This window comes from Petromyzon marinus, chromosome 12, assembly GCF_048934315.1.
Source record: "Petromyzon marinus isolate PM22_M1 ecotype Great Lakes invasive population chromosome 12, UKy_Petmar_22M1.pri1.0, whole genome shotgun sequence".
In the NCBI taxonomy this organism is placed as follows: domain Eukaryota; kingdom Metazoa; phylum Chordata; class Hyperoartia; order Petromyzontiformes; family Petromyzontidae; genus Petromyzon; species Petromyzon marinus.
Window position 1 is genome coordinate 4374899 of NC_133678.1, and position 20283 is coordinate 4395181.

The 20283-nt window shown below is 48.2% G+C and overlaps 1 protein-coding gene across 2 annotated transcripts in view; it reads left to right on the forward strand.

Annotated features, from left to right (window-relative positions):
- COL22A1 (collagen type XXII alpha 1 chain) overlaps positions 1-20283 on the forward strand; it is a 164965-nt gene that overhangs the window by 78398 nt on the left and 66284 nt on the right. For both annotated transcript variants that reach the window (XM_032952970.2, XM_032952969.2), the window contains 8 exons: positions 7706-7759; positions 8989-9042; positions 9209-9262; positions 10229-10282; positions 11067-11120; positions 13959-14003; positions 15288-15350; positions 18355-18408. In XM_032952970.2, the coding sequence (XP_032808861.2) occupies positions 7706-7759; positions 8989-9042; positions 9209-9262; positions 10229-10282; positions 11067-11120; positions 13959-14003; positions 15288-15350; positions 18355-18408 (432 nt within the window). The remainder of the gene's footprint in view (positions 1-7705; positions 7760-8988; positions 9043-9208; positions 9263-10228; positions 10283-11066; positions 11121-13958; positions 14004-15287; positions 15351-18354; positions 18409-20283) is intronic.

The window sequence follows — 20283 nt, forward strand, 5'->3', positions numbered from 1 at the left end:
GAGTCTTCGTGAGAGTCTTAGCGTGAGTCTTAGCGTGAGTCTTAGTGAGAGTCTTAGTGAGAGTCTTAGTGAGAGTCTTAGCATGAGTATTAGCGAGAGTCTTAGTGAGAGTCTTAGTGAGAGTCTTAGCGTGAGTATTAACGAGAGTCTTAGCGAGGGTCTTAGTGAGAGTCTTAGTGAGAGTCTTAGCATGAGTATTAGCGAGAGTCTTAGTGAGCGTCTTAGCGAGAGTCTTAGAGTCTTAGCGTGAGTCTTAGTGAGAGTCTTAGCGTGAGTATTAGCGAGAGTCTTAGTGAGAGTCTGAGTGAGAGTCTTAGCGTGAGTCTTAGTGAGAGTCTTAGTGAGAGTCTTAGTGAGAATCTTCATGTGAGTCTTAGTGAGAGTCTTAGTGAGAGTCTTAGTGAGAGACTTAGCGTGAGTCTTAGAGTCTTAGCGAGAGTCTTAGTGAGAGTCTTAGTGAGAGTCTTAGCGTGAGTCTTAGTAAGAGTCTTAGCATGAGTATTAGCGAGAGTCTTAGTGAGAGTCTTAGCGAGAGTTTTAGTGAGAGTCTTAGTGATAGTCTTAGTGATAGTCTTAGCGAGAGTCTTAGTGAGAGTCTTAGCGAGAGTCTTAGTGAGAGTCTTAGCGAGTGCCTTAGCGAGAGTCTTAGTGAGAGTCTTAGTGAGAGTCTCAGCGTGAGTCTTCACGTGAGTCTTCACTCGAAAAGCTCGCGTGACCCATGAGCCAAGTCTAGACGGTCTCCTATGCAGCAAGGGATGGCGCTCGGCAATGCCGCTTAAAGATCGCCCTGTGAAACATATATATATTTGCACAGTTGTGCCCGTATCAACAAGTAATTCGTCCGAATGCGCACAAGAACAAAATTGCTTCCATATAAATTGCGTATTTATGGAGTGCTTAATACGCGCACATTTTCCACACTTACTTTTCGTCTATTCCACTCCTTTGCAATGAATGAAATTGAATTGAGCATTTGCACGCGGAGGAGAGTCTACGGACGTGCAACGGATGAACTCCCATGACGAGGCGCCATGCCAGTCGTCACGTTCATTATCTACCTCGTGTACAGATGAACAAATTACGCATTGCGCCCGCTATGCAATGCGCGCACACTTTGTGTTTACACCAATGTATGGGGCGTTTCGCTTGAACTCCAAATCATTATAATTCATCAGATTTCTGTGTGTGGGGGGTTGGGGTGGTGAACCGATGCATAATTACTCCCCTACCTCCAAGGTCAACTCCCAAGTATCCAAGAGAATCGGGTTTAGGGTGAGACCGAACAAACACAAAACAGTTTTGCTTAAACCTTCATGCAAAGTTAATAATAAAAAAATGAGCCAATCACATGCCTAGGAAATATCCATTTGTTCTGATGTGATCTTGTGAATGGAGAGTAAAGCTGTGCTTAAGAGCAATGAATAGACATTAAGTGTCAGGTGACGAAGCGATATCCATGGGTTGAATGCTCCAATGATAGAGATAGTGCATTTACAAGGTCAGTATAAATGTGCACATAGTATTTAACATTCTGAATGAGAGAATAACTCGATATGATTTCATTCATGGATCGGGTTGCCAATCGTTTAGTTTTTTTTTTTACTTTCAGAGGCTGAAATATCGTTTCAAAATATTTGCAATTCAGCTTAATCTCTGGAATATCTTTTTTTTCAGTCGCACGATTATCCCAGGGTGGGTTTTGCGCCGAAGTTCAGTGTAAGTAGGCAATAACACCCCTGGCATTACTGGGGCCGGCATACTATATTGCACAGCGCAGAATGACAGCAACAGAGAAATTGTTTTACGTGCAGTATATGAAGCCTGGTGAAGTGGGCACCTGTAACAAATATTATCCGGGCATCGATTAACCCGACGAACCTTGTTGCACGTCTTCATTGTAAATTTAAGGCATTTTGTTTTATTTCATTGTAGGTTTTCTGTTTTTGTGTGAGCTATTAAACTCGGCACATTTCATTCGATGGGAAAACCCCACAGCGGAGATTTGTCATTTTCTGCTATCGTTTTTTTTTTCTTTCCCAAAACGTGTGAGGAATTTGATTGCGTGATCCAACTCCCCCCCCACCACCACCACCACGCTCGGGGTGATTTACTAAGCTCGCCATGGGAACACCTGCTGCCACTGTCAAGGTGTGCCCCTGATGGATGGGGTCAGCACCGGAGGGCAGTCTCTGACCACAGCTCACTTGGGCCACTGACTTGCCACACAACCTGTCCTCATCTTTGTCCCGACACGTGTTGGCACGCAGCATTACCCTGCAAGCCACGAATGCAATATGTGGCTGTGAGGAGTGATGTGGCTCTCGGTCTGTCTCTCTCCCTCTCTCTGAGCGGAGGCCGCCGTTGGCTTGTGCTCCCCCCCCCCCTCCTCTGTGTTATAATGTGGCAGCACTGCCTGCGGTTAGGGGCACGCTGCGAATGAGTGCCCCTCTGGCTGGCTGGTCGGCTGAGTCCCTGCTTCGCCACTCTACCAGGTGGAGTGTGCAGATTTCCACAGTTGGCTACAATGAGCGGCAGTCAAGCGGCTATTACTTTTGCTGAATAGAAGAGGAAATGAGTAGTGTGGTGTTTGCACGGGATATTACCGCCTGCACCTGGCACGAGAAATTTACAAACCTCATCGCAATAACATCACTGATGGCGGTATCATTGAACACACTGCTGATTGTAAGTGAAGGACAAAATCCATGCGTAGTGTCCTCCTTTCCCGAGGCGTGTGCGTGGCACGTGCGGTGCACAAACTCAGTCGGAGACGAGGTAGTTCAACTCCACCAACTTCGGCCTACTGTCTCTCGCGACTACGCTGCCGTACGTCTCGTCCCAGACACGACCCTGTCCGCGTTGCACCGACGGCGTCCACCGGGACAGCCAACCGCTGTCCGGCCGCGCGATGATCGGGCGAAGGCGGCAGCGACGAGGGCAGCGACGATAGCGACGAGTCCACCCTCAGAACCGGCAGCCCGGAGCTCTCGCTCTCCGCCGCTTTTACTCCCCTCGGCGCGGCCTGGCTCCGCCCTGGCCGCGCCTCCCTTCTCGAACCCTCCAGAGGGTTCCAGGGGCCTCCCCACGAGGTCTTCCGTGACCCTTGCCCCAGTTCCTCCGCCCTGCCGGCACACACGCCGTGTGTATACTCGGTGGCGTGTGCGCTCAGTGTCCACCTGCAGTTGCCGCTGCTGTACAGCAGTCGGCGCTGTGTCACTACACAAGTGTAATTGCGACATTTTTTTTATTTTAAAATGTCGATGTTTTGCTTCAATAGCACAAAATTGCGCTTGTGTACGGATAGAGCATGAATGTGCAGCTCCAGGCATCGCTGCCATTGTGACCAATATTATCTCGCCAAACTTTTTTTTCAATAAGCACGGTTTTCTTTACCTTTTTGTAACGATTTGCCATCCGGAACACTGCAGTGCTTGACCACGTGATAAGCCACTTCGCTGTGCAATAATTTTTGATAGCTAGGTCGCTTCTGAAAAAGGAAGCAAATAGCTCAGTGGGCTTCAACTAGTGAAATGTAAATAGTTTAGTTTCATTATTTTAGCGATTCCCTTACTCCCATTGTGTTTTCGTATCAGTTTGCTGTTGTAACTTACTGACCCGCCCCAGACCGGGCACCTGCGCAAAAGAGCTTCGTAGCCCCCATCGGATTCCTCCAGGATAATTAACTATTCTGATTGATTCTGTAGAAACATCGGCGTCGACCACTGGGGTGGCTAAATTTCCATCGGCCTGGCGTGCTCGCCGCTGCCGCTAAACGCTCGGCGCACCACGGCCATGGCGCCGTCGCCCATCGGCTCTCGTCGCGCGCTTGCGGACGCGCTTCCGCCGGACGTCTTCATAAACAGCTTTTTTGTGTTTAGTTCGTCGTCCTTCCCCCGCGCGCCTCCGATTAGCACGGCTGGCTACGCACGGCGCGAAAGAAGTTCAACGCGCGCGTGCACGTGTACGCCGCGCCGCGCCTTTGACAAAGAGCGAGGGAGGCGTCTGTTGTCGTCCTGCGGTCGGCAACGGCGGCCGCCGGCCAGCCGGCCGGCTTGGCGGCAGGCTGGCAGGCCGACCCTCCAGTCGGCCATAAACAAGGACACACCGGGGCTTGTGTGTGTGGATTAACAGCGCTGGGGCAGCTCGCCAACGTTGGCCCCCTGTGGGCAGATGTGTCGTCGTCCCCCCCACCACCCCTCCCGTGGTGTTTGTCGCTCCGCGTGCGCTCACTTCCACCGGTGCCGGTGAATGTGAAATTACTTGAGGACGTCTGAAAAATGAAGTTCTCGTCTCTCGCACGGCACTGCACTTGCGAGCGTAAACTATAAACTGTTTTTGCTTTTTGGCAGATAAGGCCCACTGTAAGCTACACAGCTCTTTTTCAGAGGCGGCCTGGCCACAAACGATTGCTCAACGAAGTGGCTTATTGCGTGGACACTTATAGCAGCCAAATACTCGAAATGGGTGTTTCTAAATGTGGAGGGGAAAGCCGGAGGATCCGGAGAAAAATCCACGCGACCACGGGGAGAACACGCAAACTCCAAATACACAGGCGAGGCAGTTAACATCTCGCCACTGCGGCACCCTACATCACCGCCACTCTCCCCCATGCTTCTGCTTGAAACTAAATAACTGGTGCTGCCCGCCACGATAGATACTGAGAGAAGGAAGACTTGATAATGGCATGATCCTGCAGAATGTGGCACTCTTGTCACGGTTATAATTTGATGTCCTGAATTCGTTATATTTATAGTAATTATTGACAATTTACAACCCCCATGATTATACTTCATGATGCTGGTAGGTGCAGGTTGGTGAAGGCAGGAACAAAAGTTCATGCGCCACCGATGTTAGCCATGGGTGGGAATCGAACTCACGTGCCTGTTGGCCAGATTTGTGGCGCAGTGCGCTAATCAATCCGCCACAGCTCGACGCCTCATCATTGTCGTAAAATACTTTTTTACTCGGAAAAAGGCCATCGATATCGCCTAAAAATCCTCACAAAGTAGACCCAGCCTGGCACAAGCAGTACAATGCATCCGCAGCAGTGGTACGATGTCACTTTGGCTGGTTCTGTCTCGCAGACTCATAATGACCGCGTATCAATAACAGCGTCTTAATGGCCAGGACGCTGGAGTAGATTTCAAATGCCCCCATGATGTTTGCGTTACCTCCCTGGGTGCTCGGATGTACACAGGGGCCTTCCCATTACCGAGGATGGGTCTGCGCGTTCACGTTCAAGCGACGGAGCCGCCGTTTCAACGTTCGCATTATTTCCACGGGCGAAAGGCCGCTCGCCGCCAGTACATACGACGCACCAGTGCCGCCCGCGTCTGTGTAAGCAAGACACTGGGCTGGGGCCAGGGTGTGGGTGAGACAGAGCCAGAGAGAAAGAAAGTAGAAAAAAATAAATGGCACTTGCATTGAAACAAAGATTGCCTAGGGGATGCTGGCCGGACGGTGATCAGTGTAATCGCTGAGCTTTAACGGATGTGCTTATGGTCAATTACCCTGGACAAGTCTTAAGCTAGCGTTGCAAGATGCCTGAAAGCTTTTTGGAATGCAGCTAATATCGAAATAGCCACACCACTCTAGGGCCACAGATGATAATGCACGGAGACTTCAGTCTCTTTCCCCCTCCGTTGCATGACAGGCCCAAGTAGACACCAGCGTACCGTCTTCCTCGCACGGGCTGGTGTCTGGCAGCTCCTTATGCGCACACACTCGCGCTTTCGCCGTTAACGCCTGTAGGCGCCGCCGCCTTCCGACAAATCCTTCGCACGATCTTATGGCAAATCCTTCGCACGATCACCAAATTGAGCGGCGGCTAAAACGTGCGGAAAAATATATCGCGGTTTTAAAAAAAATTGTACCGGTAAAATTGGAAGACATTACCGTTGTTAGGTATAGCTGCAGGACTAAGAGGGCTCGTTTCTTAAGCTCGGTCTTTATCTGGGTCTATTGGGGGGGGGGGTTTGTTACCCAAACAATCATTTTAATGACCTTTTCCAAGCAAGAACTTGAATGCAAATTTAACCCCCAAAAGGTCAAACCGATGCTAAGTTTTTTGGCCGTAATTGCATGCTTGGGACTTGTTTCTACGGCCGGTAAAATGTGTAGACCTGCCCATGAAGGGCGCACAATTGGACACAAACACGGAAAGCTATGCCTGAGAATTAACTGCATCGTCCACGCATACTAACGAGAATAAAAAATATCATCTGAAACCTTGACTTTCACACAAAATTGTGATGTAAAATTACATGTAGAAAAACGGCAGTAAAATATATACATACGTATATGATCCAGGCCTATCCAGGCGGGTCGAAAATTATTAACTTTAATGGAAAAAAAACAATGGCGCTTTTCTTTTTACTCAGAATAGAGAGTTAAGAAGTGTAATGATGGTCAATGGTGACCACACGTGAAGGTTGACGCTGCACGGTCCCGAACACGCGAGCGGAGCCAGCATTGCTGTTGCCCACCACCTTGGCAAGCCGTGCCGCTTGCTCGCCCGCTCGACGCTCGATCGCTGCCAGTAAACCGTGACGCCGTTTGGGACGTCTCATTGAGCCCCATCCCCCCCCCCCCCCCCCCCTGCTACACACCACAACTGACGGGTCCCCTGCCGACCTCACTGTGCAAAATCCCCGACTCGCACGATGTCCTCCAAACGCGTTGTTTGCAGCCAACACGTCCAAATTATTTTGGTTTTTTTTACATATGAATAAGTGATTTCATGGGATTTTCTGCCTCCAATACTTTCCACTGGTACCACAACTACTGACAATGATTCATAGCGTTTTTAAGAAAATAATTGTCCCTTTTTGCCACTAGATTCGGGTATTGACAGTTTGGGCAGGGGCTCACGAACTGCGCTATGAACCCCCAGCATACCCGAGTTTAATTCTCGCCAATGGATGTCGGTAGAAAGTGATATCTGAAATTTTCCTGGGCCCATCCCCCCCCCCCCCCTCTACCATTCGGCACTGACCGGTGAGCTGGCATGCCGTCAAACAACCCCCTTGATCCACACAGTGTGGGGGGGGGGGGGGGCTTTCATCCACTATTGTATTGGCAAAGGACTGTAAATTATAAAATATCATTGTCTTGAACAATATATGCACCATAAGGTCTGCTCGACTGAAACCTTTCCTCCTCCCAATGAACCAAAGACAAGTGTAACTCAGCAATAGGCACTGCAGTAAAACACACAAATAAAAACCAGTACACAACGTATATCTTTTTTTTTGGTTACCGCCACCACTTCCGTCGTAGAAAATGACTTCCCTTCCACTTGCGCCGGTCAATTTTGGCCGGGCAGCGAGAGGCACACGATGAAGGTTTGAGGCTCCTCTCGCAGGGCGCGCCGTCGCCACCGCTCGTCGCGCTCGCGTCAAACGAGGCCAATAAAGCGGCGTAGATCCGCAACGGACTGTTTCGTTTTCTCATTCCTTTTCGCGCGATTTACGGCGCGGTCAGCTCCTCCACGGACAATGACACGAAGCCGCCGCTCTCCCCCGTGCATGTTCTCCTAAGGGGTGGGGGTGTGGTGGGGGGCTCTCGACGCGTATTTGTTGTTTCGGCGCGACGTGCCCCGACGAGAGGGTTCACCTCCGCGACGTGGTGCGGCTTCTACCGGGGGAATGCAAAAACCCTGCGACGGTGCCGTAATGACGCGCGACTTCCGCGGCTGTTTTTGCAGGGTAAACGTGGTGACCCTGGTACCCCGGGAAAGGACGGGCTGCAGGGACTGCCGGTAAGTGGGAAGCGAGGCACGAAATCCGACAGCGAGGCGCGACCCCCTCTCTGATATCATCTCACTGCTGGCAGCGATTACGGGCCGCGCTGATTTAATTGTGCGGACAGCGCCGCTTGCATGGACAATCCCGCTCTGTGTGCTTTGTAAACGAAATTTGCGAGGGGACATTTCGTCCGTTTGGCAAAGTTGCGCGCCGACGTCGGCACAAAATAATCTTCTCCGATTTTTGTTTGCGGTGAAATGGCTTCGTTCCTCGGGGCGTAAAAAAAATGTGGCTTTGGAAATAAAAGTTTCATGCCGTGTGCATCGGGCACAGCTGTTGAAATTCGCAAAGGTTTTTGCTTTCTTTTCTCACACCCAGCGTTCGTTTTTACGTACACTAATGAATACGGTCTTCCGCAGGACGCGAACTTCAATAATAACGGCTGCTCGTGAAGTTTTGGAATGTTTCCTGCCGATGTTGTTGGGTTTCTTTTAAGTGCTGTGGGGCTTTTGCTCTCACTTGCAGACTAAACATTACAGACCACGAGCACTTTCACGAACCCCATTATTAGAGACTGGGAATTGCAGTGGATGGAAGGGCACTTAAAGGTCACGAAATTATGGGAGACTTGGTACAAATTACAGGAGGTTGTAAAAATGGGTGCCATTTACACCGGCAAACAATTGGGCTTGTCTGAAAGCAGTTGGGCAATTTCGAAGGTCTATTGATTTGTAGATGGAAAGCAGAGGCCGATGTCAGAATATTTTACGTTTTAAAGGTGCATTTGCCATACAGTACTTTGTTGGGTCCATTACTTTGAAAGCCAAGAACACCAACACATGCTGTTAAATCAATTGCTATGATTTGATTTCATGTATTGTGATGGCATATCGCATGATGACGGCGATGATGGTAGTTGTGTTAGTTTTAGTGCTGGTGGCGCTAATGGTGCTCATTGTGGTGCTGCTTCTATTGGTCATGGTGGTGGTGTACGTTCCAATGGTTGTTCTGGGAGTGATGCCGGCGGTGGTGATAGTCGCGCTTTCGGTGGTGCTGATGGCAGTGGAGTCTGTTGTCGTGATTGGTGGAGGCAGTGCTGAAGGTAGTGGGTGGTGTTGCTGCTGTTGCCGCTGATGACGATAATGGCGTTGCTTTGTCACAGAGGCTGTGCTGGCAGGGACCCTGCCGATGATAGCCCATTGCCCGTAATGCACTCACGGTGATGTTTGTCTCCTCTGCGAAGGGCGAGCAAGGGACCGCGGGGGAACCTGGCCCACCCGGACCCATCGGCCCCTCGGTAATGCCCACCCCTCTGTGACCCAAGCGCCATGACGCAGCAGCCCAGGGTCTCCCTGCCGCGCGAGTGACACCGTCTTTCGGTTCAGCCGCTAACCGTACGCACGCCGGCACCTGTCGCGCGTCGATTCGAGCCTTGCCGGTGACGCTGTGCGTGTGGCTCGCAGGGACTCCCCGGTGAAATCGGCAAGCCGGGAAAGCCGGGCGATGCAGGACCAGCCGTGAGTGACATTTTGTGCGTCCGCATGCAAAAATAACAACCGAGACAGCCAACTGTGGATGACCTGGGGTCATCGGAGGGAGGGGGCTGGGAGGAGAAAGAGGTTGTGTCGGTCAAAGAAACACAACTGAATTGGTTAATTGGGTAAAAAGGCAAAGCTATAATACCCTCTTCTGGCAACCTGTCTGTCAAACATCGAACCTTCGTGACAGCTGTGCACGGGCTATAAGAATGGAGCGAATACCAAACGAACGAAATTAATGCAATGCATATGTTTGCTATGAAAGCGTACGAGCCACCAACTCACGAAGGGCGAGAAGCAGATAATAATTAAACCAGCGCCCATAAAGATGTTGTAGCTATTGTTTAAAAAGCACGGTTAATCCACAACCCAGGTACTCTGAGCACAGATAATGAAATCAAGTGTTACCTATACCAACTTTTTGGTGACATATAGACATTAATAGGAGTTCATCAATTCAAATATTCCCGTATGCTATAAATCTAAATTGAAAAATAATTTCTCTAAATTTAAAACTCATTTCTTTAGAACTGCTTTGTAGTGTTTCGTTTGTTGTCCTTCCCCCGCACCTGTGATTAGCACGGGTCGGCTACGTACGGTGCGAAAGAAGTTCAACGTACATACACGCATCAGATTTTTCTTGTAGGAATGTATTCTTTACAATTCATACAAATTGTGTGTTTTATGTATATGGGTGTGTTTTTTAATGTCGACGTGGCCTCGAGGCCAAAGGTTTAGATGCTACGACAAATGCCCCCAAAGCAAAAGAGAACCAATACGAATGAGTTCGGTCAAAAAAATGTGAACCTTGACAGAATACATTTTCGACTCGAATCGTGACTGCGAATTGTAGCGATTCACCAACTCGAGCGGCGCCTACATCTTTGCTCATCCATCGCTAATGAAAGAGAGCGAGAAATTAATACAAAATATTTTTTTTCTCAGGGTCTTCCCGGAGAACACGGTAAAGCCGGGCAGCCTGGGATCCCGGGAGAAAAGGTGAGCTAATTATAACTTCGTTTCCTTGCCTGCACGCGGCACAAGTAACGAGGCAGTCGGGTGCAAAAAAATTATAGACGCGGAGATACATTTTTCTTTTTTAAAACCTTTGCTGCGCATTTGTTGAGCGTTGATTCAGCGTAGGGAGAGAGATGATGAGGCAGGCAACTTATTTTTTTGTGAAACCAATTAAACAGTTACATCAGTAATTTTAATTGCAGAATTAATTGCGGTACTGATGATCAGTTTCATAGTTGCGCTCCGAGAAATTCCGTACTTCAGCATTTATGCTGATATCAGTGTGTTCTGTTAGACGGTAGCTTGAATGCACTGCAGTATTAAATTCAACACGACGTTACAAACTGTACCTCGGCACTGCAGCGTCTGTATTTCTCTGGAATTGTCCACCCCAGAGGGCAACTATAGTGCATTTAAAGTCTATACCGCAGTCATTACACACCGAGGCAACATTCTAAAGTAATGTTATCATTACTACTGTTTCCACGACCGTACATTACACGAAATTGTAATAAATGGAGAGGGGGGGGGGGTTAACATTACAGGAAGATGATTTATATCACGTTTTATTTTAATCCAGGACTTTAATATCAGAGCACATATTTTTTTACGTGCTGCATTGACCCCTGAAAATGTGTACGCGTGTTTCTAATGGAGTGTCCCGGGGTGGGTTTTCTTTTTGTCTGCTTGGAAAAATCTGTCAGTGTAGCTGCGACAGCTCACCCCAGAATAATAACGTTCTCGGAATTTGCGCTTTCGTTTTAAGGGCGACAAAGGTGTCAGAGGGTTGGATGGATTTCCTGGAAAACTCGGTGCCAAGGTAAGAATATCTTCCGTTCAAACAGCCGGACGGAGGTGGTGGCTTACGGCGTTGTGATCCAGCACCGTGCGTGAATGCAGAGAGGGTTGGTGGATCGGACAAGTGGCAAAATGTTGAGAAACTCCCTTCCCGTGGGAATTTATTCTATCGTCGGTCCCTTCTGTGTGGGATAGAGTGCTGCTCCCTCGCATGCATGGGTTCACCACGGGTACTCCGGTTCCCTCCGACTTGTAGAAACACTCCATAAGTGGCTAAAATAACATCTAAATATATAGAGAACTGCAGTGCCTTTGTTGGTGCTCGCTCACCTCCTGGCAGCCTTCCAACCTGGTCTGGGGTTGGTCAGCGGTTATGAGATGGAATTTGCAAGAACGACGCAGCATAAAATTAATAATTCGATTCGATTTTATTTTAGGTGGTTTGTTTCTTGCTGACCACCGTATGTCTAACATGGGTGGGGTGTTCGCGGCCAGCACGGTAGACTTTCACCCACCTAATCTCTGATTTCCTTTCATAACATCGCGTTATTTTTTTTATTGCTGGGTGGATCAGGTGGCAAGAGATTACATTGCAATATTTGAATTCAGCTGAGCGTGCATATTTGTGTTATTTCAGTATTACCCATGGCTCGTCAACAAAAACTAAACTCAGGCAGTGGTATTCAGCAGCTTAGTTTTAAATAAAAGGTCAAAGTGCAGCCCTGAATTTACTTGCCCGTGGCACTGCTGAGGAAAGGGCCTCCACTAGAAGGAGCTCTATAGAACCCACTTAGGATGGTAATTTGGTCTACTTTTTTATGCTGTTATAAGAGGTGGAAGTATCCACAATTTACACCACCATACATAACCTGCTGATCAATAACTGTGGTGTACCCATTTAAACTGCTCGCTAGATAGAGGTGACAGGGAGGGGCATTTTAGAAGTTAATGTTTCAACTCAGAATCTTTATTTCTATTGGTGGAATCCGATGAGCTCTAAAGCTCTTGCAGAGGCGGGTTCGCGAAATTGGCCGACCCACCTGCCCCCCCCCCCCCCACCACACCAGGCCCATCCCCTCCTTTCTCCAGCGGCCGTGAGAACCCGGAGCTGTTGGATTTGAGAGGCTGAGCCATTTCTTGAGGCAGACCTGTGAGTAAGTGGCGTTGCTACAAAAACCCCGACTTTGACAACCAAAAATGGACTCAGGTTGCAAGTTGCTTGCTCGTGTTCCTTTTCGTCCCAAATTTTTTTGGCGCGCAAAGGCGACCGATGTCTCTCTCCGTCCCAAGACACGGTGTGCTCTGTCAATTTTGTTGACATTTGATGATTAGCCGATGTATTTATTTTTGGCACACATTGTTTCCAGTGATTACCACTGGATGCTTACCACGGTGTGGATGGGTAGCGCACCTGGGCTTGCGATGCCTAAGCCGCCGGTTCGATCTCATGGCGAGGCAGTTTAAACACATCGCTAGATTTCTTTCATCTTCACACCGCTGTCCACCCAGCAGCATGTGTGGGTATGCCACAGTTAAAGTGATGTGCGGCGGAGTAAAGTGTGGGTGTTCTCACGGATTCCAAGACGTCTGGCCAGTGTGGTTAGAGTTGTCCAAATTGTCATCTAGAGGCTCCTCTCGCTGTCCATCCAGGAGCATAAACGGGTACCAGTTAAATTTTGATTTATAGCTTTCGTGACTGCAGTAATTCATATTCTTAGCTCTTTCGGTAAAGTCACGTTAGTCGATCTTCAGGTCGCGTATGACGGGACGAAGTGTGGGTTACTCCCAACTAATACAAGTTGCCTTGCCCATACTGGACATCGGTGAAAAAGAGCTCATCGGATTCCTCCAGCCTAAATAAAGATTTATGATTCGGAAGTAATTTGCCCAGCTTGAAAGAGTCTGTCAAATGCCCTCTGGAGGGGTTATCTATAGAGCTCCCTCTAGCAGAGGGCCCTTCGGCCGGCAGTGGCGTGAGCGGACAATTGCAGGGCCCGCACCCTCACCGCTCCTTTCGCGATTATGAACGGGGCGAACGTTGGCCGTTGTTTTTTTTTTCTCGTGACTTCACGTAACCACCCCCAGCCCCCACCCCCCTTGAGCCCCGCTAAACTTCACGTTCACCTCGCTCATTCCGTTCGTTCGCTTTAAGCCTTTGTTGGCTCCTGCTGCAACCCCCACTTGTTGAATTTTGTTTCAACTGAGTTAGCCCAATTTGCCTGACCGGATATGGTTCTGAGAGAGAAATGAACCTATGAATAATGGACATCAATATTTTAACCAATTTTTTTGTTATTTTGTGAGGTATCCTAACCAGCTGGTAAGTGCAAGCGAATACAAACAAATCAGCGGACGCTCTGCACGCGTGACGTATTTTTTTTGTGCTCGCTGGTCACTCTTGGAAATCGCATTGTTCGCCATCAATGAGTTCAGAAAGGTATTTTATATCGTTCTCGGTTACCATATGGATTTAAATTTATCGTAGTTATCTGACAGATTCATGCGTGATTATTCATCAATGAATCTTCGCGTATGATGTAATTTCACACGTAAGTCACCTCACGTACGCCCTGGGACATTGCCACGTAGCCCGCAGGGGTCCGCCTCGTACCCCCGGATGAGAACCGCTGCTTTAAGCCACCCACTCCAGCTTTGGGGACTAATTCCTCCCGTTTCCCTCTGGCTTATGAAGGAAGTTTCTCAGCGTGCATTGTTTTTACAAGACGATTATTATTTTGAACGAGCAGTGGAATTGAGTGTAGTGAAATTGTTGTCACAGACAGGGCGTTGTGAATACTCTGCTAGGTTGTGAGAGTTTGTCATTGTGTTTACTTAACTATTTCCCACCCCTTCCTCCCAGGGAGAAGCTGGCGAGAGTGGTAGGCGTGGCCTGGATGGTGAAAAGGTGTGTAATTGATCTCCGCGGCAAAATATAGGCACGCTTATTTTGTTAAGCCACTGACTGCGGGCTTTAGAGAGGCAACTGCAGAGCAATAACAGCCCTTTCATAGGGGATGCATTGCACCGAGCGCCTACGTATCGCAGCCCGTGGTCACGGCGCCGCTTTGCACAAGGCGTCGAGCAACTCTGTTACGAATTTGCAGACGTGACGATTGCGCGCGTGTGCGATGTACCATCGCGACACTTGGAATCTCTCTGTCTGTAGAGATATCGTATACGCAATGTGGGGGGGGGGGGGGGGCGGGGGCGATGCTTTGTGACGGTGAGCGGCAAATGCAGAGGTCGCCGGTTCGATTCAATCTCCCGATGCGGCAATAGAAGCAATGAGCGACTTCATTCTTAAACCCCACCCACCTCCACCCCCCCCCCCTCCGACCTCCATACACCCAGCAGTGTATATGAGTACACTGCAGTCGGTCGATCAGTAGGTGCGCATATGGTGGCCTCAAATGTGGATTCTTCCACCTCTCCTGAGACGTCTGCCCAGCGTGGAAGAGTAGGCCTATTGCTGTCTTAGAGGATTTCTTCTCAGGAGCTCTCTCGAGTTTGATTCCCAGCTATGGACTAACTTCAGGAGCGAGTGATGTCTGCACCGGCATGCACCCCCCCCCCCACATCCCTCTTCCCCCCTCCCGCCTTCATCAGCCCGAGCTGACCAGCTGTGGTGAAATATGGCAAACAACGTCCGTGGCAGATGCGGCATATGGTGGAGGGCTTCATCCCGCAGCGGATTGAATAAGAACCTCAGTATTTTTTTTCAACGCATTTGTTATTTTCATGAAAAGAGCCAAGATCAGGAAGTCATCGTCGCCAAAGCCACCGATGCCACCACCACACCTCGCTGCCGATGCATTCCGCCCTCCGCCAGATCCCGCAGCTGCTGCGCAGTGGAAACAAAGCGGCCTCCAACGATCTGCCCTGACAGTATAAATATATATATTATTTAAAGCAGCAATATATTATGATGAGTACTTTGTGACAATGTGGGAAAATGGCCATAACAAATAAGTAAATATCTAAGAAATAAACAAGCAGACTAATTAATTCAAATCACTCGGAGGTCACGCCGTCCCAGGTTTGCGTCATGTGCTGTTTGTGTGTGTGCCCATGTGTTTATGCTCATGTGTTTATGCGTGCGTGCGTGTGTTTATGTGCGTGTGTCTTCGTATGTGCGCGTGTGTTCGTATGTGCGTGTGTGTGTGCGTTTGCGTGTGTCTCGGTGACACAGGGCGACAAAGGGGAGCTGGGGGCTCCCGGTCTGACGGGCCTTCGGGGAGACAAAGGAGACCAGGTGGGAGCTGCACATGGCAACGTACCAGCGCTAAGCTGCCAGGCGGAATGAAAAGAGCGCTGCAAATGAGAATGATTATAGTCAATGGCACTGCACACCCTCTTCTTCATATCAGATTACTTTGGTTCACGCTAATAGCTAAAGCTTGGATGTGGCCAGGTGGCTCAGAGATTAGATCATTGAGCTGGCATTGCTGGAGATCTTGGTTCAGATCCAGGCCCCTGCCTTGGCATAAACCAGGTTCTCATTTCGTGGGGAGTTGATCAGTCTCAGCCCAGTTACCAATCATTGCAATGAAAAAGAACCCCATCGCATTAAATTTGACAAATAAATTAGCACTGCGCTATGACTTAAAGCATGTTCTCAAGTAGAAGTGAGTTGATGGTGTCAGTCCAGTCACCAATTACCACGATATATTATCACAAGAAAAAGAAGGCGCTGCTGGATTGGCATTGGTGCACAAGCACAAATAACACGAATACAACACCCGTGTCAACTACACTGCCCTAAAGAATAATAAGAATATAACATGTGACATTTCAAGCAATGGCCCTTCTTTATAGCAGAGAAATCCTCTGAAGAGAGATCCTCAGCTATGAAGAAGGACCACTGCCAGACATGCCAAGTCAATACACATTCGTCAACAAAAGTGTTACTGTCTCAAAAGTGTTATTGACTCAACACGCACGTGCTGAGTTTTTCTTCTTCATCATGTAACTAAACTCCAGCTCTGGCAATTAAAATATCAGTCCGACCGTCGTGCAGCGGTAAAGATGTATCTCGAATGGCAGAGTTAGTGGCAAAGGATTGTGCCCTCTACTGTGTGGACCAGGCTACTTGAAGGGGGCGTCTCAGAGGTAACTCTGTGATATCCAGTTCTGTGAACTATTCTCCATAACCGAGGGCTGCACTGCGCTGCATGAGATGAGGAAGGATGGACGCTTCGTCTCGTCATTTGCCGCCGATTGCAAAATCAGAATAAAATTACGGGGAAATTACACAAATGACAAATAGAAGGAAGCTAAATATGCCCACGGATATTTCAAATGAGTAACATTTAGACTGTTGTCCTTCCTCCGCACCTCCGATTAGTATGGTTGGCTTCATACAGTGCGAAAGAAGTTCAACATACATGCATTAAAAAAACACATTTTTTGTACCATTGGCTTTTGATGCAAATATTTGCGAATATATCAATTCATACATTTGTCCCTTAATTCATTTATTATAAACTTTTTCCCGGTCTTAATAATTTTGCCCGAGTACGCAGATTTGACGTCTCATCCCATTTACTGTGTGGTGACATGGGGTCATCGCAGATACGATTGATACATTTTGCCAATTTGCTTGGCTTATAGGTTTGAAACTTTCAAAAGATTGCTGAGCAGGCAAGTTGGCAACTCATTCGCACGTAGGTCTGGCCATGACGCGACTCCCAAGATTGCGGAGCAAATTGATCCGTAACAGATTTTACAAACTCTCTCTTGTCATCTGACCAAATCCAACACGTGAGAGGGATAGCATGCTAGTGGGCGTAAGTGTGCCTGGGGGGATTGGTATCACAGTCACTTGCGTACCCGACACTACTAACTGGAACATACCTAGGTTCCATTGCTGGACATGAATTACATCAGCAGATAAGTGGTGCTAGTATCTGCCCTGCGCCTCCTTACGTTAATTGTGATTTGACATGAATGCCCGGTGCGGAGAGGAAAATACCAGAACTGGGGAATCCAAGGTGACTGGTTGAGGTGCTGCTCATGTCACCACCTATCATGTGCTGGCTATCAGCGCTTGCTGTACTTCGTCTTTAAGGCTAATTGGGTATCTTTCCCCAATAGTTTTGTCTTTAAAGCTGATTTGGGTATCTTTCCATGTATGGCAACAGTCATATCATGAGTCATCCATCGTGCTGTATTCCCGGTGTTTTGGGTTTTAATCCCGACCAGCACTTGCCCAACAGCAATGCAGTTCGAAGGGGAGATATTTTTGTTTATTGCAGTCTGTGTGGGGACCAGTGACACGTAGTTACTGCACTGTGCTGTGACCTTGGTGACCTGAGTTTGATTTACAGCCATAGCTAACATCAGAGGCGAATGATATCTGAACTGATCCTAGGCCTCCCCTAGGGTGACTCAGCCTTTAATGAGGCCCTGATGCAGTGTACAGACATCAAGACTTGGGGAGGGGGACACAGGTGTTGGGCATACCTTACATCATGCATAACTTAATAGGTGTTCACTAACAACAATTACCCCTAGAGTGTGTCAAAGGCTTTACGGGGGATCTTAGTTTTTTTATGTGAGGCCTGCATGGGATTCATATTATTTTGGTCTTTCGGTAAAGCCACGTAGATAGAAAAATAATAAAATTAATAAAATATTATCGCAACACAAGCAATCGCGTCATCAGGTGAAAAATATAGCGGGTGAGCTGCTGAGGCAGGAAAAGCTTTAAGTCAAGATTTAGCCTGCATAGGAGTTAAAACCTCAGCCACATAAAGTAAAATATCTAAGTTACAGCATGAAAGTCTGTGGTTACAAAACTTCTCCAGAAAAATACTGCTTTAAACAAGCGATTACATTTCTGCTTTGAAGGTAAATTTAAACGAGCGTACTACAATTATTTAACAATGCGACGTCAAATGTTGAATGTTCATGTGCTTGATAAAAACAAATAATTGTGCCCACGTGCGTCCCCGTTAAAGGCCATGAAATCCGGCATAGAATATATACGCATTGCATAAAATGTAACATTCACTTTTAAAAACTCTGACATCTAAACAACTAGTGCCCTTTCGGCACGAAAGCCCTGTTCTTATACTTTGCACAATAAAATCGGACGGGGAGGTAGAGAAAACCCTAGCACGAAGCTACCCAACGTGGCCATAAAGCGCCGTCGTAAAAATTGGGCTGAGCTTGTAATCAGATGCCCGCGCCACGCGGGACTGCGCGCGATTTACATAGGCGGCGCTGGCGCTTAACAAATGGCTTTCTAATTGCAGGGCCTGCCAGGTTTAGGCGGTCCGCCAGGTGACAAGGGCGAGAGGGGAGAAAGAGTGAGTACGGAGCGACTGAATGTGCATCATGCCGACGGCGTTCTTCGTCTTGGCCTATTGATTATGCTGCTGGGTTTGTCGTTTTCCTCCCTTACCAGGTGTGGTGGCTGCAGCTAATTGCAGGGTGGTCTCATGCCAGAGTGTTCATAATTGGCGCGGCACGTTCCGCCGTGCGCCGCGAAGCGGAATTTGTATTTTTTAAACGCTCTCGGCAGATCAGTCCGCCGGCTCTGAATGGAATCGCTCGACCGATCGCGCTCCCCTCGCACGCACACCTGCAGGAGCAGCGGCGGTAGCTTTCCGCTGTGCGAACCAAAGAATACGTGCAAAATAAAATAAAAACGCGCGGGGAATATAAAAAAAAACAATGTTGTAAACTGCCCACTCGTGTCGGACGTCTCTTTGAACAAGTGCGAACGCGGTTATCGAAAGTCGCGGTCGCCGAGGAACGATCGGATGTTTCCAGATGGCCTTGATCGGCACCGAGAAAAGTGAGAAGGGGGCTTCAACAAAATAGATTTTCGTTGCGCTGTACGCGCGATATTCCACCGGTCAGGTGCGCATCCTGCGTATTTGTCCAGCGTAGCAGTTTTTTTTTTTAAGACAGGGCCTTTAGCCAAGTCTGAGTGCAGTCAGGCTAGATTTAAGTTTGGAAAGGCAATGTAGATAGGATCAAGTGGCATCGTGCAAACAAACAAAAAGATGCTTCTTTTGTTCTAAACCGGTGGTCGGCAAACCTGCGGCACCGGGGCTGCGTGCGGCTGTTTTTAAGGAACTGATTTTTAAGGAGCCACCGTCTCGTACTTGAGTGAATTATGGGTCTCGAAATATTGAGGGTTTTTTTACCGAATTCCCCCCCCCGCCGCCCCCCCCCAAAAAAAATAGCTATTCTCGTGATTTTCGAGCCTACTTTACATCAGCCACAATAACTATTGCTATCCCTACATGAGTCAAAGTTTTTAGTTGACTAGCTACGCTTCATGGAGGAGAAATCGTACGACACACCCCCATGTTATGAGCCCTAGGCTTTATTTTCTTATAGACTGTTTCATTTCTTTATTGAAAGCTCATTACTCCAGCCCTAAAATAAATGCACTGCAGTCAAGTCTGCTCTGACATTGCGGTGAGTGTAGCGGCCCCTAGTGGCTGAAGAGGGCACGTAAATCCATGACAAACAAGGTATGCAAATGAAATGTGTGAGTTTATTCTGATGTGCGCGAATTTGAGGCACGTATCGTGGCTTTCAGGAACCGTTATTAACCCATAGGTTTGATGTCCCTTTTCACACCTGCGTATTACCATTTAAAAGAAAATATAAATGAAGACATTTATAGTGGCGGTGGAGCAGTCATAGAGCGGTTCGTAATAATAATGACATTTTCCATAGCATCGTAACGTGGCAATTCATAACAGAGGCGCTGCACAAACGACAACAACATTAAACAATAGTTATTAGACCGTTGTAATTGTTTTTTGTCTTCAGTTTGTTGTCCTTCCCCCACACCTCCGAATAGCACGTTTGGCTACGTACGGGGCAAAATAAATTATTCCTACATGCCTACGTGCTATTGGACAATTAATGAGTGTTTACATGCGGTCAGCACGGTTGGCTACGTACGATTAGCACGTTTGGCTATGTACGGTGTGAAAGAAGTTTAACGTGCATAGGTGTTATTGGACAATTAATGAGTGTTTACATGTGGGAACCGCGTATTGTTGGGTTAACGATGGGTACTCCCATCGCTTCCAAGACCGCTGGCCAGCATACGTACATGATAGGTAGATGTGGTGACACTTGTGGCTACATCGACGAGCCGGGTCTGTTTTAAACGAGTTTTCCAATGACGATCAGCAAACTTCGGTGGCTCGGACGTG